This window comes from Ahaetulla prasina, chromosome 3 (genome assembly GCF_028640845.1).
Source record: "Ahaetulla prasina isolate Xishuangbanna chromosome 3, ASM2864084v1, whole genome shotgun sequence".
NCBI lineage: Eukaryota > Metazoa > Chordata > Lepidosauria > Squamata > Colubridae > Ahaetulla > Ahaetulla prasina.
In genome coordinates, this window is record NC_080541.1 from 113,241,326 (window position 1) to 113,261,606 (window position 20,281).

Genomic DNA, 20,281 nt, shown 5'->3' on the forward strand with positions numbered 1-20,281 from the left:
GCTTTATTCAACAGGAAGCAATAAGTAATCATTGAATCACACATAATGGGCAATCAACAATTCTCTGATCACCCTTGCAATCAACAGCTATTCATAAAAAGATCTTTTCAGTCTCACAGTTATCCAGAATGTATAGCTTTTTAGTTCTATTTCATGTCTCTTTCACCTGTTATTTAATAATGTAAAAGAAAGGCAGAAACTTATTTGAATGATTTTTAGACCAATCAAGATTTATATGCTTCACTGTAAACAGCCTTTTGGTTAGGATGAAATAACTCAATGTTCAGATTTATTATTCCATGTTTGTTTTTTAAGCCTTTATAGTCAGGTTAGGGAAAGACTTGGAAAATGTCTGTTTAAAAAGTCCTCATTCAGAAAAAAACAGTCATTTAAAAGAAAAAAATCCTTCTATTTCCCACATTATTTCTCTCTTTTAATTCTACCTTGAATCTGCTTTTGTGCTCTGTGAGAGCTATATTAACCAAGTTCCCTGTGCACACATTGATTGTGGTGGTGGTTAATATGAATATAACCCCAACATTTTATTTGGTTCTTAATCCTTTGTCATGAACCTGCCAAATTCCTACTTGGACTGCATTTACTACAGTTCCTGATTTTTCCCTTTTTTATACCTCATGGATTGAAAAAAAAATGAAAAGAAAAAAAAAGTGATGCAATTCATCCTGTCATTTGATCTAGCAGAAGAAAAGTGGCAGAACTCTTATTAACTTCACCTGGTTTCTTTAAACAAAAGAGGGATCTATCATTTCACTGCTCCATCAGTGAACTCATTAAAAATGTCCATGGAGGGGTATTCCTGGTATAATGCACAGTAGGCAATTAGAGTGAAAACAGTTGCTACAATAGAATGAAGAGTAGCAAACAAAGTGGATAGCACAGCTCTAGCAAGAACAAGCCATAAAATGCTACTTTTAATGTATAGAGGGAAAAACCTAGCAGAGGTTGCCTTCCTAATGGGCTGGGAGAATGACATGCATTCTTACCCTTGAAAAATATTCACTGGCTTACACTAATGCTGGAGCAAATTGTAATTAACCCCAACACGAAACCTCAAGGTGAGGGCTAAGAAAGGAACCACCACCATCAGAAAATAGAAGAAAATGGCACACTTGCATATCTTTCCAATGAATTACATGGACATGCCCATGTAGTTATCAGAAGCTGATCTTAGTTTGAGGAAATATTACATTTAGAATCTTACCACAAAGTACTCATCAGATCCTCAACAAGTTAAGTTTCCCTTTTCCATTAAAAAAAATAGAATAAAAAGAATATTGGCTTACCTTCTATGTGTGCTGCATGAGAGTCCAAAGCAATGGGTGTTAACTTCATCTGACTGGCTAGAGACTGAGTTGAATTTGTTTAAACATGCCTCCACTTCCTGCATAGCTCCAGTTTATTAACAAAAATCCGGAACTTGAGAAGACGAAATCAGTTTAAATCTGGAAAAGAAATAAGGTTATCCAGGTTCCTGAATTCAAAGGAACATAGGGAGGGTTTGGACTCTCACGCAGTGCACACAGAAGGAACCTTCAGGTAAGCCAATCTCCCTTCTCCTGTGCGCTGCTTAGAGAGTCCAAAGCAATGGGATATACTCAAGCTAAATATCCCTAGGGCGGGGAACAGAAGAATCCGAAGTCTTTGCAACAGGGAGAACCTGCATCAGTACTCTCCGTCCAAATGAGACCTCGGCTGAGGCAAACTGGTTCATCTTGTAGTTTCGAATGAAGGGCGAAGGAAAGGTCCACGTGGCTGCTCTGCAGATGTTCAAGATAGAGGCCTGAGTGGCCCATGCAGCTGTGGTGGCCGCACTGCACATCGAATGTGCCGTGATGCAGCTCAGAAGGTGGTGTTTCTGCTGGTCATAGGCCATGGAAATGCAGGTCTTATCCACCTGCCAATAGTGGATGGAGTTACTTTGGCGCCACGTGGAACCTGGTGAAGAATCGTGGCAGTTGTTTGTTGATCGGGCTGGCAAAGTGGTCTACTATGGGCAGACCGAATTTGGTTATGATGGCAAGAAACAAATCCAGATGTAACTACCACTCTGACTGATCGATGGTGATCTTGCTCAGCCAGTCCGCCTGCTGGAGTTGGAGACTCCAGATATGTGGTCTGCCCATAGCGAGAGAAGATGTTTCTCTGCCCACAGATCCATCGCGGCTGCCTCACTCATCAGAAGGCAGGACCGAGTACCCCTGATACTGATGGTTCACATGAGCTTTTGTCATCACATTGTCTATCAGCAATAACACGTGATGGCCTGCTATCCGCATCCGGAAGTGTCTGAGAGCCAGGTGGGTGGCTCTCAGTTCTAGCCAGTTGATGTCGTTCTTTAGGTCGCTCGAAGACCAACAACCCTGGGTCACCTGATCTAGGTGGTGAGCACCCCCAGCTGTAAAGGCTGGTGTCCATGGTGGGGACAAGATGGTGATGTTCTTGAAACAAACTGCCCTTTGCCAGGGCTGGGCACAGCCACCACTGCAGGGATTTCCTGACCCTTGGGGGAATGAGGATCCTGGTCTCGGTATGACTGGTGCCTGCCCTTTGGCTTGGCAGAAGCATCCATTGCAGGGATCATGAGTGTAGACGTGCCCACGGTACAATTGACAGACAGGAGACCATTTTCCCCAGAAACTAGGAGAGCAACGATGGGGGGGAGGCTTCTTGAATGCCCTTACCTTTCTCACCATGGCTCTGATGTTGTTGAAGCAGTCTCGAGAAAGAAACACTTGGCAGAACCTTGTATTGAGCCTTGCGCCCAGATGGACGATGGCGCAAGATGGCTCTTTTCTCTATTTACAGAGAAATCATGAGCTTGTAGAGTTTGAATTGTTATCTGAAGGTCCTGCTGTGCCTGTTGGAAGGAAGCAGACTGGATAAATATGTTGTCCAGGTAACATTGCATTCTTATAGGAGTTGATTGCAAGTGGGCTGCTACTGCATCCAGGATCTTGGTGAAGATGCGAGGTGCAGACGAGAGGCCAAAGGGCAGGGCCCGGTATTGAAAGTGGGCCCCTGCATAACTGAACCTGAGGAAGCGTCTGTGGGCTGGCCTGATGGGGATGTGCAGGTAGGCTTCCTTGAGATCGATGGATGTTAGAAAATCTCCCCGTCTGATTCTTCCCAAGATCGAATGCAGGGAGTACATCTTGAATCGACAATACTTGATGTGCAAGTTTAGTTGTTTTAGGTCTAGAATGGCTCTGCTTCCTCTGGATTTTTTCTCCACCAAGAAGAGAATCGAATAGAAGCCGGACCCCTGGTGAGGAGGAGGTACCGGTTCTATGGCCCTGATGGACTACAGGTGCTGAATCTCGGCTTCTATTCAAGTTCTCTTGGTGGGGTCTCTGGAAACAGAACATTGAACGAACCTCCTTGGGGGATCAGAGTTGAATTCTAGGGAGAGACCTAGCGTAATGGTCTGGAGCACTCAGGAGTCGGTGGTCGTGCTGTGCCAAGTGCTGGCAAACATGGCGAGGGAACCACCGATGGGATCCTGATCGGAATAGTCATTTGTTTCTGCAATAAGGCCAAAAGCAGGATCCATGGAAGGAGCGTCTGGCCTGAGGTTGTCTGGTCCTGTCTCGAAAGGTCTGTCTGTCTGAGGCTCTAACTAAAGATGGCTGGAAGAATATTTGATAGGCCGGGGCTTGGACCCTGGGATCCTGGGTACGAAAGGGCTGCCTGCAATAAGGGAAGGAGGAACGTCTGTCTGACCTTCTGGAAACATAAGGAAGAACTTTCCTCTTGTCCTTCCCCTCAACTAAAATAGGATTCAGGGCCTCCCCAAAGAGGGATCTGCCCTTGAAAGGGGCAGCCGCCAAATGCCATTTGGTTTTCATGTCAGCTTGCCAGTGTCTAAGCCATAATAACCTTCTAGAGGTAATGCTGGAGGCAAGGGCTCGGGAAGCAAATTTAGCTGAATTAAAAGTAGCATCAGCAGTGAACTCAGCAGTCAATATGTTGATGCCTTAGTGCAATTGGGAGTCATCCTGGAGGGCCCTTGCCTGCATTTGCCTGAGCCAGATCAAGGAAGTTCTTGCAAAGAATGAGGCTGCCGTGGCTGATCTAATGGCCCATGCAGCCACTTGATGAGTCTTGCGGGTGGAAAGTTCCACCCTTCTATCTTTGGTTCAGAGGCCTTCTGCTGCATCTGAAGGCAATATGTTAGAAGAGGCCAAGGTGGCCATGGGAACATCTACGGTTGGGACCTTGAGAAGGTCCTTGAGTTCCGTTGTGTACATCTTTTTGTCTGAACCACTGGGAGCAGGGATGGCACCAGGTTGACCCCATTGAGGCTGGATGACATCAATAAAGAGCTTTGGCAACGGAATTGCCTGTTGCTCCGAGACTGGTTCAGTGAAAAGGAATTTGGCGGGGTCAGACAGATCTAAGGCTCCCTCCAATTGCCGTGAGGCAATCCCCATATTGGCTATGGTTTTGGCCTTATGTAATAATGTGTAAAAAAGCTCATGATGAAACAGCCCAGTAGGGGCAGGTTTGTCTGGGGCAGACTCACCATCCTGACAGGTTGAATTCTGCCATGTCTTCTTCACCCATAAAGGAATCCTCACTATGGTGAGAGGGGGTGGGGGAACGGGTTCGCTGCACACTTTCCCTGGTTAGATGGCTCTCAGAATGGGTCCTTTGGCCCATGCTGGCAGATGAGGATGGGGCCGAGAAGCCTCTCTGAGCAAAGGCTGTCTCAATGCCTTGAGAAATAGCCTGCATGATGAGATTGCATATATCCTGGGAGATACCAGGATTGCTATCCTCCCTTTATTGGATTCCTGCTGCAGTAGGAGTGAAGGTGGCAGATGGTGCCTGATGCAGTGGTCCTGGAAGAGGTCTAGGAGTTTCTTCAAAACTGCACTGACTGTTTCCTGTTTTTCTCCTGAACCACTGGAAAAGGTGGGAGACCATCCAGGCTGATTCAACAGGGGCTGGTGAGAGGTTTCAGCCTGCAATGACAAGCTAGAACCTCTGTTGCCTTCTAAGGGAGCAGTGTCCTCCCTGCAGGCCTCTGCTAATTTTTGTTTGGCCTTATCAAACTGCCTGTCCAGGGCACATTGCCTTCTCAAGGCATCCTTTCCTGGAGCAGCAGAGATGTGGTGGGAAGTTGAAAATTTAGATCTGGTGGAGGGTCCCCTTGAACTGGATCTGCTTCTTTGAGGGGCTGGGGCCACGTTAGAATGGTGTCCTAGGGAGGTTGAGGCAGAAGCCCGGGAAGAAGACCTGCTGCGATCCGCCATCTTGGATCAGAGGCCTAGTAACTGGCAAAGCCTCAGAAATGATTCCCTGCTCGCTATTGCCCCAGATTCAGGGATCCTAGAATAGGAATCAGAAGAGAAGGATCCATCAGCACCAAGCCAGCACCACAGCTTGAAAGCACTTTAAAAACTGCGTGGGGGAGGACTTCCGGGTGGCTCCGCTTTGTTAATGGTGGTCTACTTCAGACCACCAGTTATGTGTGATTCTGTAGAGCCACTCAGACAGCATTAATATGCTGTCAAGCGGCTTGAAAATCTCTTCCCTCGGGCAAAGAGGGAGAGGTGAGCATTCGGGCTGAAGTAGAGCCCCCAGGAAAGCCCCAGGAAGATTTCTGGTGGTTTGATGGGAACGCTCCTTCTATAGCCCGAAAAAAGCTCCGGAATCCAGAACGCTTCTGCCAAATGGCAGAACAAAACACAGCGCCCATCTCCGCAACTGAAATGGATTACTGAAGGACTGCTAACGCGGACAGAGCTGAAAACAGGAGCGTTGGCATTTGATTGTAAGAAGATTTTAACTCCCTGACAGAGAATGTATTCGTAGTCAAGATTGGAGATGATGAAAGGAAATGGCTTTTGTGTATTGAAAGTAAATGCCGTTTTGTGTATTGGAAGTGAAAGCTAAGGAAATGCTTATTACAATTGCTGGCGTGGAACCTTTAAGAAGAATATAACAAGATATTTTTTTAAATGGAATTTTTTTCTATCTCTTTTTTTTATCTTTTTCTTACAGTGTTTAAGAAGAAAAGCTTACTGAATTTTTCTTTTTTCTTTTTCTTTTTCTTTTTTTTCTTCTTCTCGGTATTACTTAGTTTAAAAATGGCGTTTAAGTAAAGAGATTTAACCACTTCTAAAATACTGGAAATTTCTTCAGTTCAGATACGGAAATTAAAAGAAGATATTAAAGAAGGTTTAAGGATTTTTTTACAGGAACTTATGAAGGCTCATCTTTCAGAAATAGATCAAAAATACTATAAAATAGAAATACTGGATTTTAAAGATATGGTGGAAGAGCAGAGGAGGGAGATGAAAAAATTAAAGGAATCAATTACTCCATTATTGCTATCTAGTATTCAGACAGAGGAAAGATTGGAAGAACTTAACCAAATTAATTTAGATTTGCAAAGGAAAATAGATGAAGTTCAAATTAATTTGAATTTAGAAAATAAAATAGATGATATTCAGGTTAAGGTAGATAGGGCAGATGAAGAAAGGGTTATATTACAATATAAATTAATGGAATATGCTATAAGGGTGAGAGGATTAAGAGAATATAGGGAGGAAAATTTGAAAGATTTTTATTCAGGCCTTTGCTCAGATAGATGGAGTGGAACCAGAAGATTTTGAAGTTAATATTGAAAAAATTTATCGTGTTAATTCTTGGTTGGCAAGGCAGAAGTGTTTACCGAGAGACGTGGTTATTTATTTTACAAATAAGAAGATTAGGTATGGAATTTTGCAAGCATTTTATAAAAATAAATTTCAAATATTAGGACAAGAAATAATAATGATGAAGGAAATTCCTCCTAAAATGTTAAGAAAGAGAAAAGAATTTGCCTTTTTAGTGGATGAGCTTAAGAAACATCAGATATATTTTAGATGGGAGGTTCCAGCTGGCTTAACAGTGAATTATAAAGGAAGAAAGTATTTTCTCAATACAGTTTTTAAAGCACGAGATTTCTACACTAATGTATTAAAGATTGGGAACCCTTTATCAATAGATGTTAAGTTGAATGGTGAATAGATGGTGGAAAATGTGTAAGACAGAAGATAAAGGGAGGGAGAATGTTTAATTCTATTATATATGATTATGGTTAATTTTTGTAAATGATTTATTTTGGATATAAATGTGTAATTTTAGGGGTACTATTTGATATATTTGAGGTATAAAGGAATAGGAAGATGGAATATTGTTTAATTTTGGAGGATAGATAGTAAAATTTAGGAATTTGGGTTAAATATTATATTTGAGAGATGGATGTAATGTTATATGGTTAAGTAGAATTTAATTGTTATAACTGATATATTTTGGATAAGTTATAGGTGTAACTTTAATAATGTTATTTGATATAAGCAAGGTAAAGTGAAGATTTTAATTATTACAATTGATATATTGTAGAGATAATATAGGATTAACAATAATATTTGTAATATTATTTGATGTATGTAAATGATATCAAAGATATGAAAAGATGGATTATTGTTTACCTTTGGAGGTTGGACAGTAAAATTTAAGAAATTAAGTTGGAAATATGAACTATTCTTGAGAGACTGCTTAAGAAAGAAAGACATTTCAGAAGAATCCTTGGTGAATATTGGAAGATGGAACGTTGTTTTGGTATTGATTGATGAAGGTTGGATATTAAAAACTATGTACTTTATTGAAGAACAAACACCAACTCAATCGGAAATTTTTGAGAACTCTAGGAGTGAAATGGTCTGATATATAATGGATTGGAAGAAATGTATTTTCTTTGTTTCTGGAAGGGGAGTTGAGGTTTTAAGGAGTGACTATGGATTATGATTTGTGTTATATTTTAATTTTTGACTGTTAGTTTTATACCCTGTATTTGGTTCTGGGAAGTCCCAGGGGGTGGGGGAGGAGGGGAAGGGAGGGAGGGGATGAGGGTAGAAAATGGATTGATGGTTAATGTACAGAAATGATTGAAGATGTATAATTAATGTAAGATCGGAGCTGCCTGGCTATCATTTCAGAATGATGGGAAGGAAGGAAGTAGAAGAGAGAAGGAGGTAGCAAAGAGAAAAGAGGGAAGAGGAAAGGAAGGAAGAGGGATAGAAGAGGGAGAAGAAAGGAGTAGGGAGGAAGGAGGAGAGGATGTAGATAAGAGAAGGGGAGGATGGTTGTGGAAAGTAGAAGGCAGAGAAGGGAAGAGAGTTAAAAGAAGGGGGTGGTTTTTAAAAAAAAAACTGCGTGGGGGAGTGGGAATCCCAAAATGGCACAAAGCCGACAACACAGCTTCTAAGTGCCTAACCATCGCAGTGTACGCAGGGAGAGCTTGCATCCGACAACACGGATCTTTCTCTATCCCTGCTAGTGCGAAACTGACATCACGGCTTCTCCTGCGCTTCGCCGGTCACCACTCACTGTTCCGGTGTTCCAGCGATGTCTGATCCAGCAATCCGGCGATCCATTGTGGCTCTAAGGCCCTCGGAGGAAAAGAAGTTGCTGCTCTCACTGTAGCAGCTCAGCTGAGTGGCACTGGGCTCCACGCAAAGCAAGAGCCTCTTTTGCCACAATCTGGGCTTCCAGCAAGTAGAAAATGCTTTTAGAGGATTTTTTGAAATTTTTGAGGATTTTTTGCCGGAATTTGAATCTGATTGTGCTGATTAAAGAATCAAAGCAATGGAGCTAATGGAGGATAAGTCTCTCTATGGCCGACTGAGTTAATAAACTGGAGCTATGCAGGAAGTGGAGGCGTGTTTAAACAAATTCAACTCAGTCTCTGGTCAATCAGATGAAGTTAACACCCAATGCTTTGGACTCTCTAAGCTGCGCAAAGGAGAATGTCAAGATTCAGTAAGTCCACAAATTTTATGAGACTTCAGCAAATGGGTTGATCTGTCATTGCTTCCTCTTCCTGATTCACCTGTAAGCTAACTACTACAGAGTAAACTCAGGGATAAAGAGCTCTATACTTTTATATAAGATCCAGGATCAGTTAGATACATGTAAACAAAGATTTTCTGTAATAAAACTGCTTTGAGTCCTGTCTTGCTTTTCTCTTGATTTTGAATAAGCAACATCAAAACAAAGGATCTTTTATTCAGAATTGGTACTTTCCCCTTTTCTATTAGTAGAATAGCAGAAATATTCACCACAGTAATGGAGAGAAGATGGAAAAAATGACATTGCAAGGGCTACAAAAATCTAGGCAATTGTTAAATGACAACAAATATATTCACTAACTCTAATTTCTGGCACCATCTAATGGTTATTTGGATTTTTTTCCCAGCCCAGATATGATAGCCAAACTTGTTGGTTTCTCCTGCTTCCTTGATCCAGTTCACTGTTTTCTCAGCCTCCAATCATATGAATTCAGGAGAAAATGATTTTGCTAATATTTTCATTTTTCATTTTAGGGAAATTTCCTCCACAGTACTCCATCCCTATTGGCCACTGTGAATTATTTTCTTCTTGGAAAGAAAGGAGAAAAGAAGGCAATCAAGAGCTCATAGCAAGTTATTTAGTGCTTAGATTCTGTGTAGATCAAACTTGATATTCTTCTAGAAAATTCAGTTGGAGAAAAGTGAAATAACTAGTTCACTGCAGGGAAATGTTGATATGAATTCATCACATATAATGTATATCCACAACATTATTGACAGGAAATATAGAAAATGCCATGAAAGAAACAAACTGAGAGGAATGGCACACAAGAGGGTGGGAGGGAGGGAGCCAGGCAGGTAGGCAGGCCGGCCGGCCAGCCTATATACAGTAAATCAGTGCCAAATCAATGGATATAACAAATTTAAATGCTAACTTGTCCTTGGTATGGATACGAACCAACCACTAATGTAAGTTCAAAATGTATATTTTAATACTATATTGTATGTTTTAATATTAAATATGAAAATTGGTGCTATTGTTATATATTTTGATAGACACTATCATATTGATGAATATTAAAAATTAAATTATGCCCATAAATAAGCTTATTCCAAGAAATTTTGATGTCAAGGAATAGAACTTTTTAAAAATCTTCTTTGTTTCCCATAAAACAAACTTGCAATTCTTTATGTAATTCATTGCTAACATATCAAATGTTATTTGATAATAAAATGTTAATAACATATTAACTTCAAAAGTTAATCATGCATGCCATATTATAGCATAACCATTACAGTTTGTAATCACTAGTATAGAATGGAAAAGATAAGGGTTCAGAGGCTACAAATTAGCTTTCCAATCTTCTGAAGGGCTCAGATGGTAACATCATCATAAGGAAAGGCAACATGCTTTGCAGAAATTTTAAGGATGAGAATGGGAATGGGAAACTTTTGGAAGGCAGTTTCCATTGTCCAATACAAAATGGCTCTAAAACACAATGTTTGCCTCTCATTTCCATTCTCCACTATTAATTGGGAGGTGGGAATACTCTGCCAAATTTGATCATCAGGGATGAAATTTCAAAGCAATATACCAGGATTCTTGGAACACAGCATCCTTAGCAATTTATTTTACTAAATAATCTAATAGTTTTATATAAGTATAGCTACTTTTTTATTAATCCTACAAATGTCAGCTCAGAAATAATTCTTATTATGTTAATTTGGATTTATTGCCAGGGAAGTATTTATAGGATTTCAATATATGATGTAGGAAGTTAGCACCTACTAATATTAAAAAGGCAGAATATTATATTTTCCCTAGATGGACATTTCTTCCAACAATTTGGCACCCAAAGATGGGACATCAAGCTAACCTGACCAATGGACTTGGCCCAGGTAAGCTTCCCTTGCTGGCAGCAGACCCATTGTGTGTGTGTTTGAGTTTTCCTGGACCTTGGCCATTTTGAACAAAGGTTTTAAAGGAGTTTTGAGCAAAAAGGCTGCTTGGAAAAAAGGTGAGTACCTCTAAATTTTAACTTTTAAAACCCGAAAGATGAGAGAAATGTGTGTGTGTGTGTGTGTGTGTGTGTGTGTGTGTGTGTGTGTGTAAAGGGATCCTTCTCCCAATCACAGCTGAATCTTGCTTCCTTCTGTGTGTTCTATCTGGAAAGTATAGGAGGTCAGGCCACAGCACCGGACCTTCTGTTAGGGAAAGGAGAGTGTGTGTATGAAAATGGAATGGAATAGTGAATGAGAGAGTTAAACTTGGACGATTAGCTGTGAAGTCACTGAGAAAAGCCCCAAAAGGGGCGGGGTCCTTACCTCTGGGAAGCAAGCAGAGGTCCCCCTGGGGGTGAATCTGAAAACTGAGGGGGGGGAAGGAAAATGGCCAGGGAAAAGATGCCCATTCTCACTGCGGAAAGCAGTGGAGCCCTGTTGGACCCCTTTTTGGTCTACAAACTGAGAGCGGAGTTCTCTCAGAGGAGAGGTCCTTACTCTGTAGAGGGAAGTAGAGTCCTCCCAGACCCTTTTTGGTCTGAAAATTGAGACAGGGCGAGGGTTTCACTAGGAAGCCCAAGATTTGCCAGGACCCAGCAGGGCCGAACTGAATCCCTACATCGGAAAGGGAAACATGAGACGCTCTAGCTCAAGGCTCAGGGTAAGCTCCCCGGAAGAAGACTTGCTTGACACCTGGGATGAAAAGAGGCAGCTGCCTTCCTAGGTGGGCATGACAAAGGAAAAAAGGAAAAGAAAAATGGTTTTTCTTGCAGTAAAGTGGGCTTTGCTCAGGGATGAAGCTGGAAAACCAATTTGGCTAAATAAAGGTACTTAAAAGAAAAGGGAAATATATAAACAGGAATGTTGGGGTTTTGGGGTTTTTTTGTTTGCTTTTTTTTGTTTGGTTGTTTCTCTTCCTGTCTTCCATGAAACCATGTGATATGTTTGTTAAGATTTGTGCCTTTCCTAATTTAACTGAAATTTATGGTGGGAATGACCAGGGTTTAAACCTGAAAGTTCTGTCTTCCTTTTCTGTTTTGTTTCTCATGTATATGTGTTTCTAAGTCTTTGTGTGCCCTTAAGGTAATTGCAACTGTTAACCGTCTCTGAACCCTAGAAACAAAAATTTTAAACTGTTAGGAAAAACAGTCAAAACAATTTTTTTAAAAGATGCCTTCACCCTGAGCTTGCCTGGCCAGCAGGACAGGGTGACGTTTTCTCCTTCTCTGTACCCTTAAGTAGAGCGTTTTAAGTTCATTTACAGAAAAAATGTCATTCTTGCATTTACTATGTGTTTAAATGATTTTATCTGCCCATTCTTTTTCTAACGCATGTGAATCCAGCTTTTTTTTCCCTCTTCATCTGTGATGTCCCCATTTTCTTATAACTGGTTTATATCTTTAATAACTGCAGTACTGATTTTTTTTCTTCCTCAAACCCTGCCTGCAAGCTATCTACCCACTCTCATGCTATCTCTCCATCTCTTATTCTCCTAAGCCTTTCCTCACCCACAAAGGGGGGAGGGGACCCTGTTCTCATGTCCTTCAGCCCTGCACAGATGACTCTGCAACCTTTGAAAGCAGATAACACTGATCCAGACGCTGCCTCCAGAGGAGACCTTCCATCCATTTGAGCCAGGAATTGGGTTTGGAACAAGCCCTTCACTAGAAAGTCATCACAGCAACCAGAATGGAGCAGACCTTCCCAAGGCTGACTGACCACACTTACCACCAAGCCAAGCCTAATGCCACTCAGCAGACATGAACGAAAGGACCCTGAGATGGACAAGTAAAGACTAAAAGACTCTTTTCAATCCCCAGAAGACAGCTGGAAAGACTATGGGGGAGGGTGGAAATTCATTGTAAGATTTTCTTTCTTTGCTTCATTCACAATTGTAATTGATCAGTTAAATGGATTCATGTAGGGATTGTATTTGGGAGTGGTTGCCACAGCAAGTTCTGAACACCTTGGACTTTTGTCTAGTGGGAGGAAATTTGTCCAGCATGTTTGTATTGCCTGTATTCTAGAAGTAGCTGCATACAAATGCACACACACAGACACACCATTCAGAATTAAACTGAAACTATCCCCTTCACCTACCTCCTCACAAAGCTTCTCCTTTTTGCTCTGTGGCTCTAAGGCCCATGCAGTCACTCCCTGCTAATTCCATGGACGAGGGGCATCCCTCTCAGGAAATTCCCTCACTTGAAAAGATAGCAGAAAAAAGATCTACCAAATCCAAGCCCTGACTGTGACTCACAAATGATTCTGCCCAGTTGCCCAGTAAAGGAGAATATGTGTTGTGGTCTGCCAGCAGCCTGCGGAGCTGGCAACGGAGTTGGACAGCAATGAGGCTGAGGTGAGGCCAAGGCCATCGGGGGGGGGGGGGGGGTGAAGTGCGGATTCCAGAGCCTCCAGAGACTGATAGTAGTGAGGCAGAGGAACAGGAGGAGCCTGTTCCTAATGCACGCATGAGAAGAGCTGCCAGAAGACAAGAGCAGCTCAAGCAAAAAGAACAACTCAGGAATAGGGCCAAGAGATGACTGGCCCCTCCCATAAGGTTTAAAACAGACCAGCAACAGCATTTGGGCTTTGCCTGAAAACAACATTGGTAGCTTCATCTTCTGCTTTGTCTACATCTTGCATTTATTTTTGTAACTTCTGAATGTTTGCCAAGAAAGGCCTTTGGCAGTTTGCCTAATTGGACCAAGGTTTGTGATAGGACTGAGGAATTTGTGTTGGGAGGAATTTGTTTTAATTCAGTTGAACTATGCTGGGAATGAAATTCTCAGCTGTTCAAATAAAGTTTTTTTTTTTCACAGACTGAGTTTCCTACTACCTACCTGGGCCTGGATCACAACAATATATTGCATGGGTGGTTTCATGAGTAGGAGTCTCAGGGGTCATTAAGTATAATTTAAAAAATACTTAATAGCCTGGATTGCACACTGGCTAATTTCAATTTGGCCTCACAAACCCTGGAAACTAAGAGCTAGAGCAGGTTTAGTAACCAACCCTTGGAAACGGGCACCTGTAATTATTTAAAGGAAAACCATGGCTGTGAAGCATTTTGGGACTTGTGCTTGTTTGAAACCTGACTGGAAGCTCACAGAAAGTAATATTTATCCTCTAAAAATAATTGGCATGGAAAATTGGATACTGTAAATTTTTTTCCAGAACTTTTGCCCTGGCTGCTAGACCTTCATGGTTGAAAGCTCTCCCTTTGGGAACCACTGAAGGAATCCTTTTCTGCTGCCTCTATCAATGCCTTCCCCTTTGCATCAGAAAAATTAAAAGCACCCATCAAATCTCCCTGATCTGATCAATTTTTAATCTTTTGCCAATAACGTGTGTTCCACTCATATATTTTGGCAAAAAGGGGGGACTGTAGGAAGTTAGTACCTACCCCTCTTCTAGAAAAATGAAATATTCTAAGAAATATTTAAAAAGGCAGAATATTATATTTTCCCTAAAGGAGAAACTTGTTTCTAAAGACAAAGAGCCTCAGCTCCCTGCCCGCCCCCCAGATACTTTGGTGCCAACCTATCTACAAGACAAAGATTGGGCCAGCTTATCTACAATACAAAAGACATAATAGGATTAGCCCGCACTAAAGATCCAAACCAGGACAAAGCTATTAAGCCATAATAGGAATTGCCCAAAGCCCCTTCATTATACCATCACTCAGCAAGATTCAACCAGGCTGGGGACAACCTACAAAGTTACCCCTCCATAGTCCCATGGGAGTCTGACAACTAATCAGAATACATTTCTTACACAGGAACAGGAAGCTCCAAGGCGGGGCCCAAGAGAGGGTATAAATCTCCCTCTCTCTCCCCCTCTCTCTCTCTCTCTCTCTCTCTCCCTCTCTCTCTCCCATGTGCTCTTTTTTGCCCAGGACCTCAAACCATGTGATCCTGCCCACCATTAAACCATCCTTCCAAGCAATCTCCATGGTTCCAGTGTCTTTCTTCCCACTTGGAACTGAACCCAGATGGACATTTCTTCCAACAGTGACTTTATTGTTTTTAAGAGAAATATATGACATATGCTTCCCAATAAAACATTCAAAATGTCTCACACAACTATAATTTTCTTGATTCCAGCAACTACAAAATCTTTCATAAACTCTCAATGGTTTAAATAGTGCTACTTACACAATATAAAACCATCAAGTTAAGTGAATTTAGATATATTTCCATTTGGAGAGCACTTTTGGGTCTATAAAGCCCCTTAAAACAAGTGAATATTTTTTTCAAACTGGCATACAGGATTGTAGTTTATATGCACATCATGTTTTTCTTCATGATTTAGTCTAGAATAGGGATTAATCCCATCTTCAAGAATATTTCTGATTAGAATGGCAGTCTTCCATTTAAATTCCTAAATTTACTGCATTTGTTAATTTGAAAGTTGAACAAGACAATGGCCATACTCCATCTTGTCATTTTTCTAAATAAGCCATTTTAGTGTTTCAGTTCCCAACCAATTCTCCAATCATATATTAGCAGTTCCCTAGGTCTTTGAAAGGGAGAAAAGGCTAATGTATATTTTTATAACATAATAAACACATGTATTCATAATTGGGGATTTTCAAGAATTCGGAAAAATCCTAAAACAAATGGAAATTGGAAAGACTGCACAATCCAAATCCTTATAGTAGAAAACAAAGCATAATTTTGGACCAAATTCTATTTCTTAAATTAGTAAAACAGTAATTCAGTAGCTGACAATGTAAAATAAATGCAACAACACTAACCTTGGAAAAATGGAGCATCCCTGGTTATGAAACTGAACAACATTCTAAGGTAATTAGTATTAACACAGATTTCAAATGTAATTAATGCTTACCTTTCTCAAACCCATTTATTCTAATATGTATCAACATAATTCATCTTCTAACATAGGTCAAGTTAAGAATTTAGATATATTTCCATTTGGAGAGCACTTTTGGGTCTATAAAGCCCCTTAAAACAAGTGAATATTTTTTTCAAACTGGCATACAGGATTGTAGTTTATATGCACATCATGTTTTTCTTCATGATTTAGTCTAGAATAGGGATTAATCCCATCTTCAAGAATATTTCTGATTAGAATGGCAGTCTTCCATTTAAATTCCTAAATTTACTGCATTTGTTAATTTGAAAGTTGAACAAGACAATGGCCATACTCCATCTTGTCATTTTTCTAAATAAGCCATTTTAGTGTTTCAGTTCCCAACCAATTCTCCAATCATATATTAGCAGTTCCCTAGGTCTTTGAAAGGGAGAAAAGGCTAATGTATATTTTTATAACATAATAAACACATGTATTCATAATTGGGGATTTTCAAGAATTCGGAAAAATCCTAAAACAAATGGAAATTGGAAAGACTGCACAATCCAAATCCTTATAGTAGAAAACAAAGCATAATTTTGGACCAAATTCTATTTCTTAAATTAGTAAAACAGTAATTCAGTAGCTGACAATGTAAAATAAATGCAACAACACTAACCTTGGAAAAATGGAGCATCCCTGGTTATGAAACTGAACAACATTCTAAGGTAATTAGTATTAACACAGATTTCAAATGTAATTAATGCTTACCTTTCTCAAACCCATTTATTCTAATATGTATCAACATAATTCATCTTCTAACATAGGTCAAGTTAAAAGAAATCCAAGCTGCAAAAAGTAGCATAAATACTATCCTATGATCAAAGCAATATGCCTCTTTATTACAGTGCATATCTTAAGCATCTTCCAGTGTTATATTTATTTTGATATGTGTAGTATGTGTTTTTCCATCAGACGAATGTATACGCTACACATGCAATTCTTTCAAGTGTATTTTTGCATCTTGCAAGCTATCTCCCTCCACCCTATGTTCATTATTCACCCAGTCTCTCTACAATTTCATCACACATACGATAAGTCTACAAATAATCAAGAATGTATACACATTTCATTTACATGGTGACCATATACAATTAACCTAAAATCTATCCAGGTTTTTATTTTTTATTGTATCTACATGATCCATATTTCTAAAAACCAGTTTCTTTCCATCCTCACTTACCCAGACCTATTTCATTTCATTAATGAATTTTCAAAGGGAAACAATATATTTTTCACCTTTTCTTTTGGCTTACTTCCATTTTCTCTATCTCCAGAGAGACATTTAACAGGAACATTTCTCAGCAAGCCCAATTTCAGACCAATATTTTAAGGTTGCTCTAACCATCAGCCATAACACAACACAACACACCTTCTATCTTAGATAGACCTGGCCACCTCAGAATGAGATGGTGATCATGCTGTTTATAGAAAAACACAACAGGAAGCACTAAAAGTAGGCACAGTACCTGGCCAAATTTAGTTTGTGTTCCTTACCCCCCCCCCCAGAATGCTCCTACCAGCACACTGAAAACAAACGCATTTGGAGAAAAAGAAAAGGATTTGCAGCAGTTACGTGATGTCCCCAAGCCAACGCCTAGCCAGATTGGGGGAGGGGTGGAAGTATCGCGCAAGTCCTGCGGGGAGGTGGTTTGCTGCCAGCTCATTCTGCATGTTTCAGGAGATGAAACTGAACATTCCACCCCCCCATCAAACAAGCCAACAGTAAGAGTATCAATCAATAATATTCAACAGTGTTTACACTGAATTATACCGAGTGCCATTCCCAAAAAGGAACTGTATATACACACTACATATGTGTAACGATCCAACTAGTGTGCGTGAAAAAGAAGTGTTGACCATTGCCTCCTCCCTAACTCCTCTCGGTTTTCTTTTATGCTAACTGGGGATGGGAGGTGGGGTTATCTACCGGGGACCACTGGATTAGCCATTCTCAGCCATTAAATCCACACACTGATGATTTATAAACCCACTGATTTTTTAACACGAAATTATGGTGTAGCAAAAACGATGGAAGAGGGGAGGGAGAACAGTCCATATTTGCTCTTGAAAGGGCAAGAGCTGATGAGTGGCAGAAGTGGGAAGGTTGGGATTATAATTCCAGCCTGAATCAGAAATGCGATATATCTATCCCTCCCTCGCTCTCGCTCTCTCCCTCCCCATCCATCCACCCATCCTCGAGTAAATGCTGCAGCTGGTTTCGCAAACCAGACGCTTTTCTATGAACATCCTCAAAATTTGTTAGATTATCATCTCACTCCCGCATCCCCAGCATCAACCAGACATCCAATAAACGACACCTCCTGCATTCCAACACACAACGGCGGTAAAGATACGTTCTTAGTTCTCGTCGTAATCCTCCCACCCTCCCATGCATTCGACCGGGTCCAGTTTACACACAAGCTACAGCTCCTCCTTACTTAATGGTGGCCAGCAGAGAACAACTCGCAGCATTCCCCCAGTTCGTCTTTCCTCTCCATCACCTTTAACAGTCGGATTGGTTTTTTCCCCCCAGGAAATCGGGATCAATTTTTTTTTTTTTATTCTACCTCGGCTACTAGAGCTGTGGCGGGTTTATTTCGTTATGGATCACCAAAACAATTTTTAAAACCTACCCCACTCACCCGGTACTAATATACAGCTATGCAGCTCTCCCGCTGAGGTTACGCGTTGAAAAGAGCGGCAGGCGTCAGCTCTTCTGAGTAAATTATTCGCTGTATCAAACCGGTGCGTGCCTCTGGATGGATGTTCGTGTGTGAACGTGTGCGCGCTTGTGCAAGAGAAGCGAAATATGGAGAAGCGCAACCCTGGGTTTGCAGGCAGTCCCCGCCTCACCCTCCTTTCTCTTTCCTCCCGGCTAACCACCTCCTCTAGCTACCGAGGAAAGGTGGCAACCCGGCTTATTAAATACTGCACCCAGTCGAAATTATTTGTGGAAATTCCAGGAGCGACCAGAAGCAAAGTGACCTGTGCAGCCACCACGGCTTGTGTTCGCCAAGCGGCTGCCAATATTTTATGCCAAATATACCGGTCGGTCGGAGGATTCCTTCATTCACCCTCTCTGTAATCGTTTCCATTTGCAAGAAAACTGGCATCCACGGCCATTCAATCTCCTTAAACCTGATGCTAGTTGGTGGTGGATCAGAAGGAACATAACAATTTTCCCGATAAATCCATAAACGGGGGGAGCAATGTAGTCTCACAACGTTTATCTGCATACAAGGCAAACCAGATTATCCCTTGAATCTCAACAGTTTATCCTAGAAGCAGCCCCAGTTCCTGGGCGCCATTCTTCGTCTCAATCGCTCTGCCCCTCCCTGAATTCGCGGCCATTTACTTGCCTGAAAAATTAGCAGCTCCGTTTTTGCTGGCTTCCCTCACGTTCATCAAATAGCAACAGCTTCCAGAAATCTGTAATGCCCACCTTTTGGCATCAGGAAAGTTGATTTGTTGCCAGCTGTTCCTACCACTATCAAAACCTTGGGGTTGCGCGCTTGTATCCACAAGCATGGAACTCGGTGACAGGATCAAGAAACCAGTTCCGCTCCGCTCTCCGCACGTTATCGCAGCCAATGCTCAACACTTCCACTAGGGGCATGCTAGGTCTCCTTCCCAAATTGCTGGTGCGCCTCAGGGGGTAGAGTGGAATGGGTGCGCGAGACCTGGGTTTCCTTCTACCGAGAAATTCCTATAACCAAATGACCGACGCCAACAATCCATAAACAAGTGGCCTTTTTGCCATGTGGCGGGATCTGATTTTACCGGCTTTTGTCCTCAAGTCAAATCACTGTAATTTCGATGCCTCCCATCTCAACTCGTTCCTGGTTCCGGTGAAACAAATGCCGTCTATTACTGCACCTGCTGGGGGAGGAGTTGTGGCTACGCACCTGAAAATGACGTCTCCTTCCTTGTAGCACCAGCTTCAGGGTTTTATAGTAAAGAGGAGAGGAGCTCGTTTACCCAGCAAAAACATAGGTTTTTGTGAAATGTGCCAAGACCAGGTGAACGTGAGGGACGGCGGGCACCATTAAACGAGAAAGCAGTAATTATAACAAGTCCAATTTCGTATCTTAACTATATCTCATAATGAGGGAGTATTATCATGGGGACCCGTTTCTGATTATTAAACACACATACTAGGAAGCGCTACTACCCACGTTCAATTTGACAATGGATAATTGATTCTTCTATACCTTTAAAAAGCTTAAATGGATCCTACTTCTTTGCCAAAGGCAGAGCACGATGACATTCAGCCTGTTTTCAGTGCCAGGCACTCAGCTTCTTAGATTCAAGTCTGTTGTGTACCTACAGTTCTGCCACGTCAGAGAGGTAAGTCATGTGGGCTCTCCGTAGAGCTAGTTCAGACAGGGCAGAAGAGGGTAGGGCTTACCTGTTAATAGGCTTTTGGATTGTTTTCCAAATGAGCAGAGGAGAGGGGGTGGAGGAAGAGACCATTTCTCTGAAATGTAGATTGCCCTTAGCTTATGTGAAGATTTCCACCGATTTAGTAAACATAAAAACCA

The 20,281-nt window shown here is 41.4% G+C and overlaps 1 protein-coding gene across 3 annotated transcripts in view; it reads right to left on the minus strand.

Annotated features, from left to right (window-relative positions):
* The window catches only part of PCDH1 (protocadherin 1), a 345,490-nt gene extending 325,416 nt beyond the window's left edge, over positions 1-20,074 (minus strand). Inside the window, exon 1 of one of the 3 annotated variants that reach the window (XM_058179198.1) lies at positions 19,952-20,074. Coding sequence is in view for 2 of the 3 variants with exons in the window: in XM_058179196.1 (XP_058035179.1) it covers positions 19,100-19,268 (169 nt within the window). In the remaining variant the exon portion in view is untranslated. Of the gene's footprint in view, positions 1-19,099; positions 19,578-19,951 lie in introns of those variants that run through there. The other 2 variants (XM_058179197.1, XM_058179196.1) reach the window with 2 other exon arrangements.
* Between the last annotated feature and the right edge of the window lie 207 nt (positions 20,075-20,281).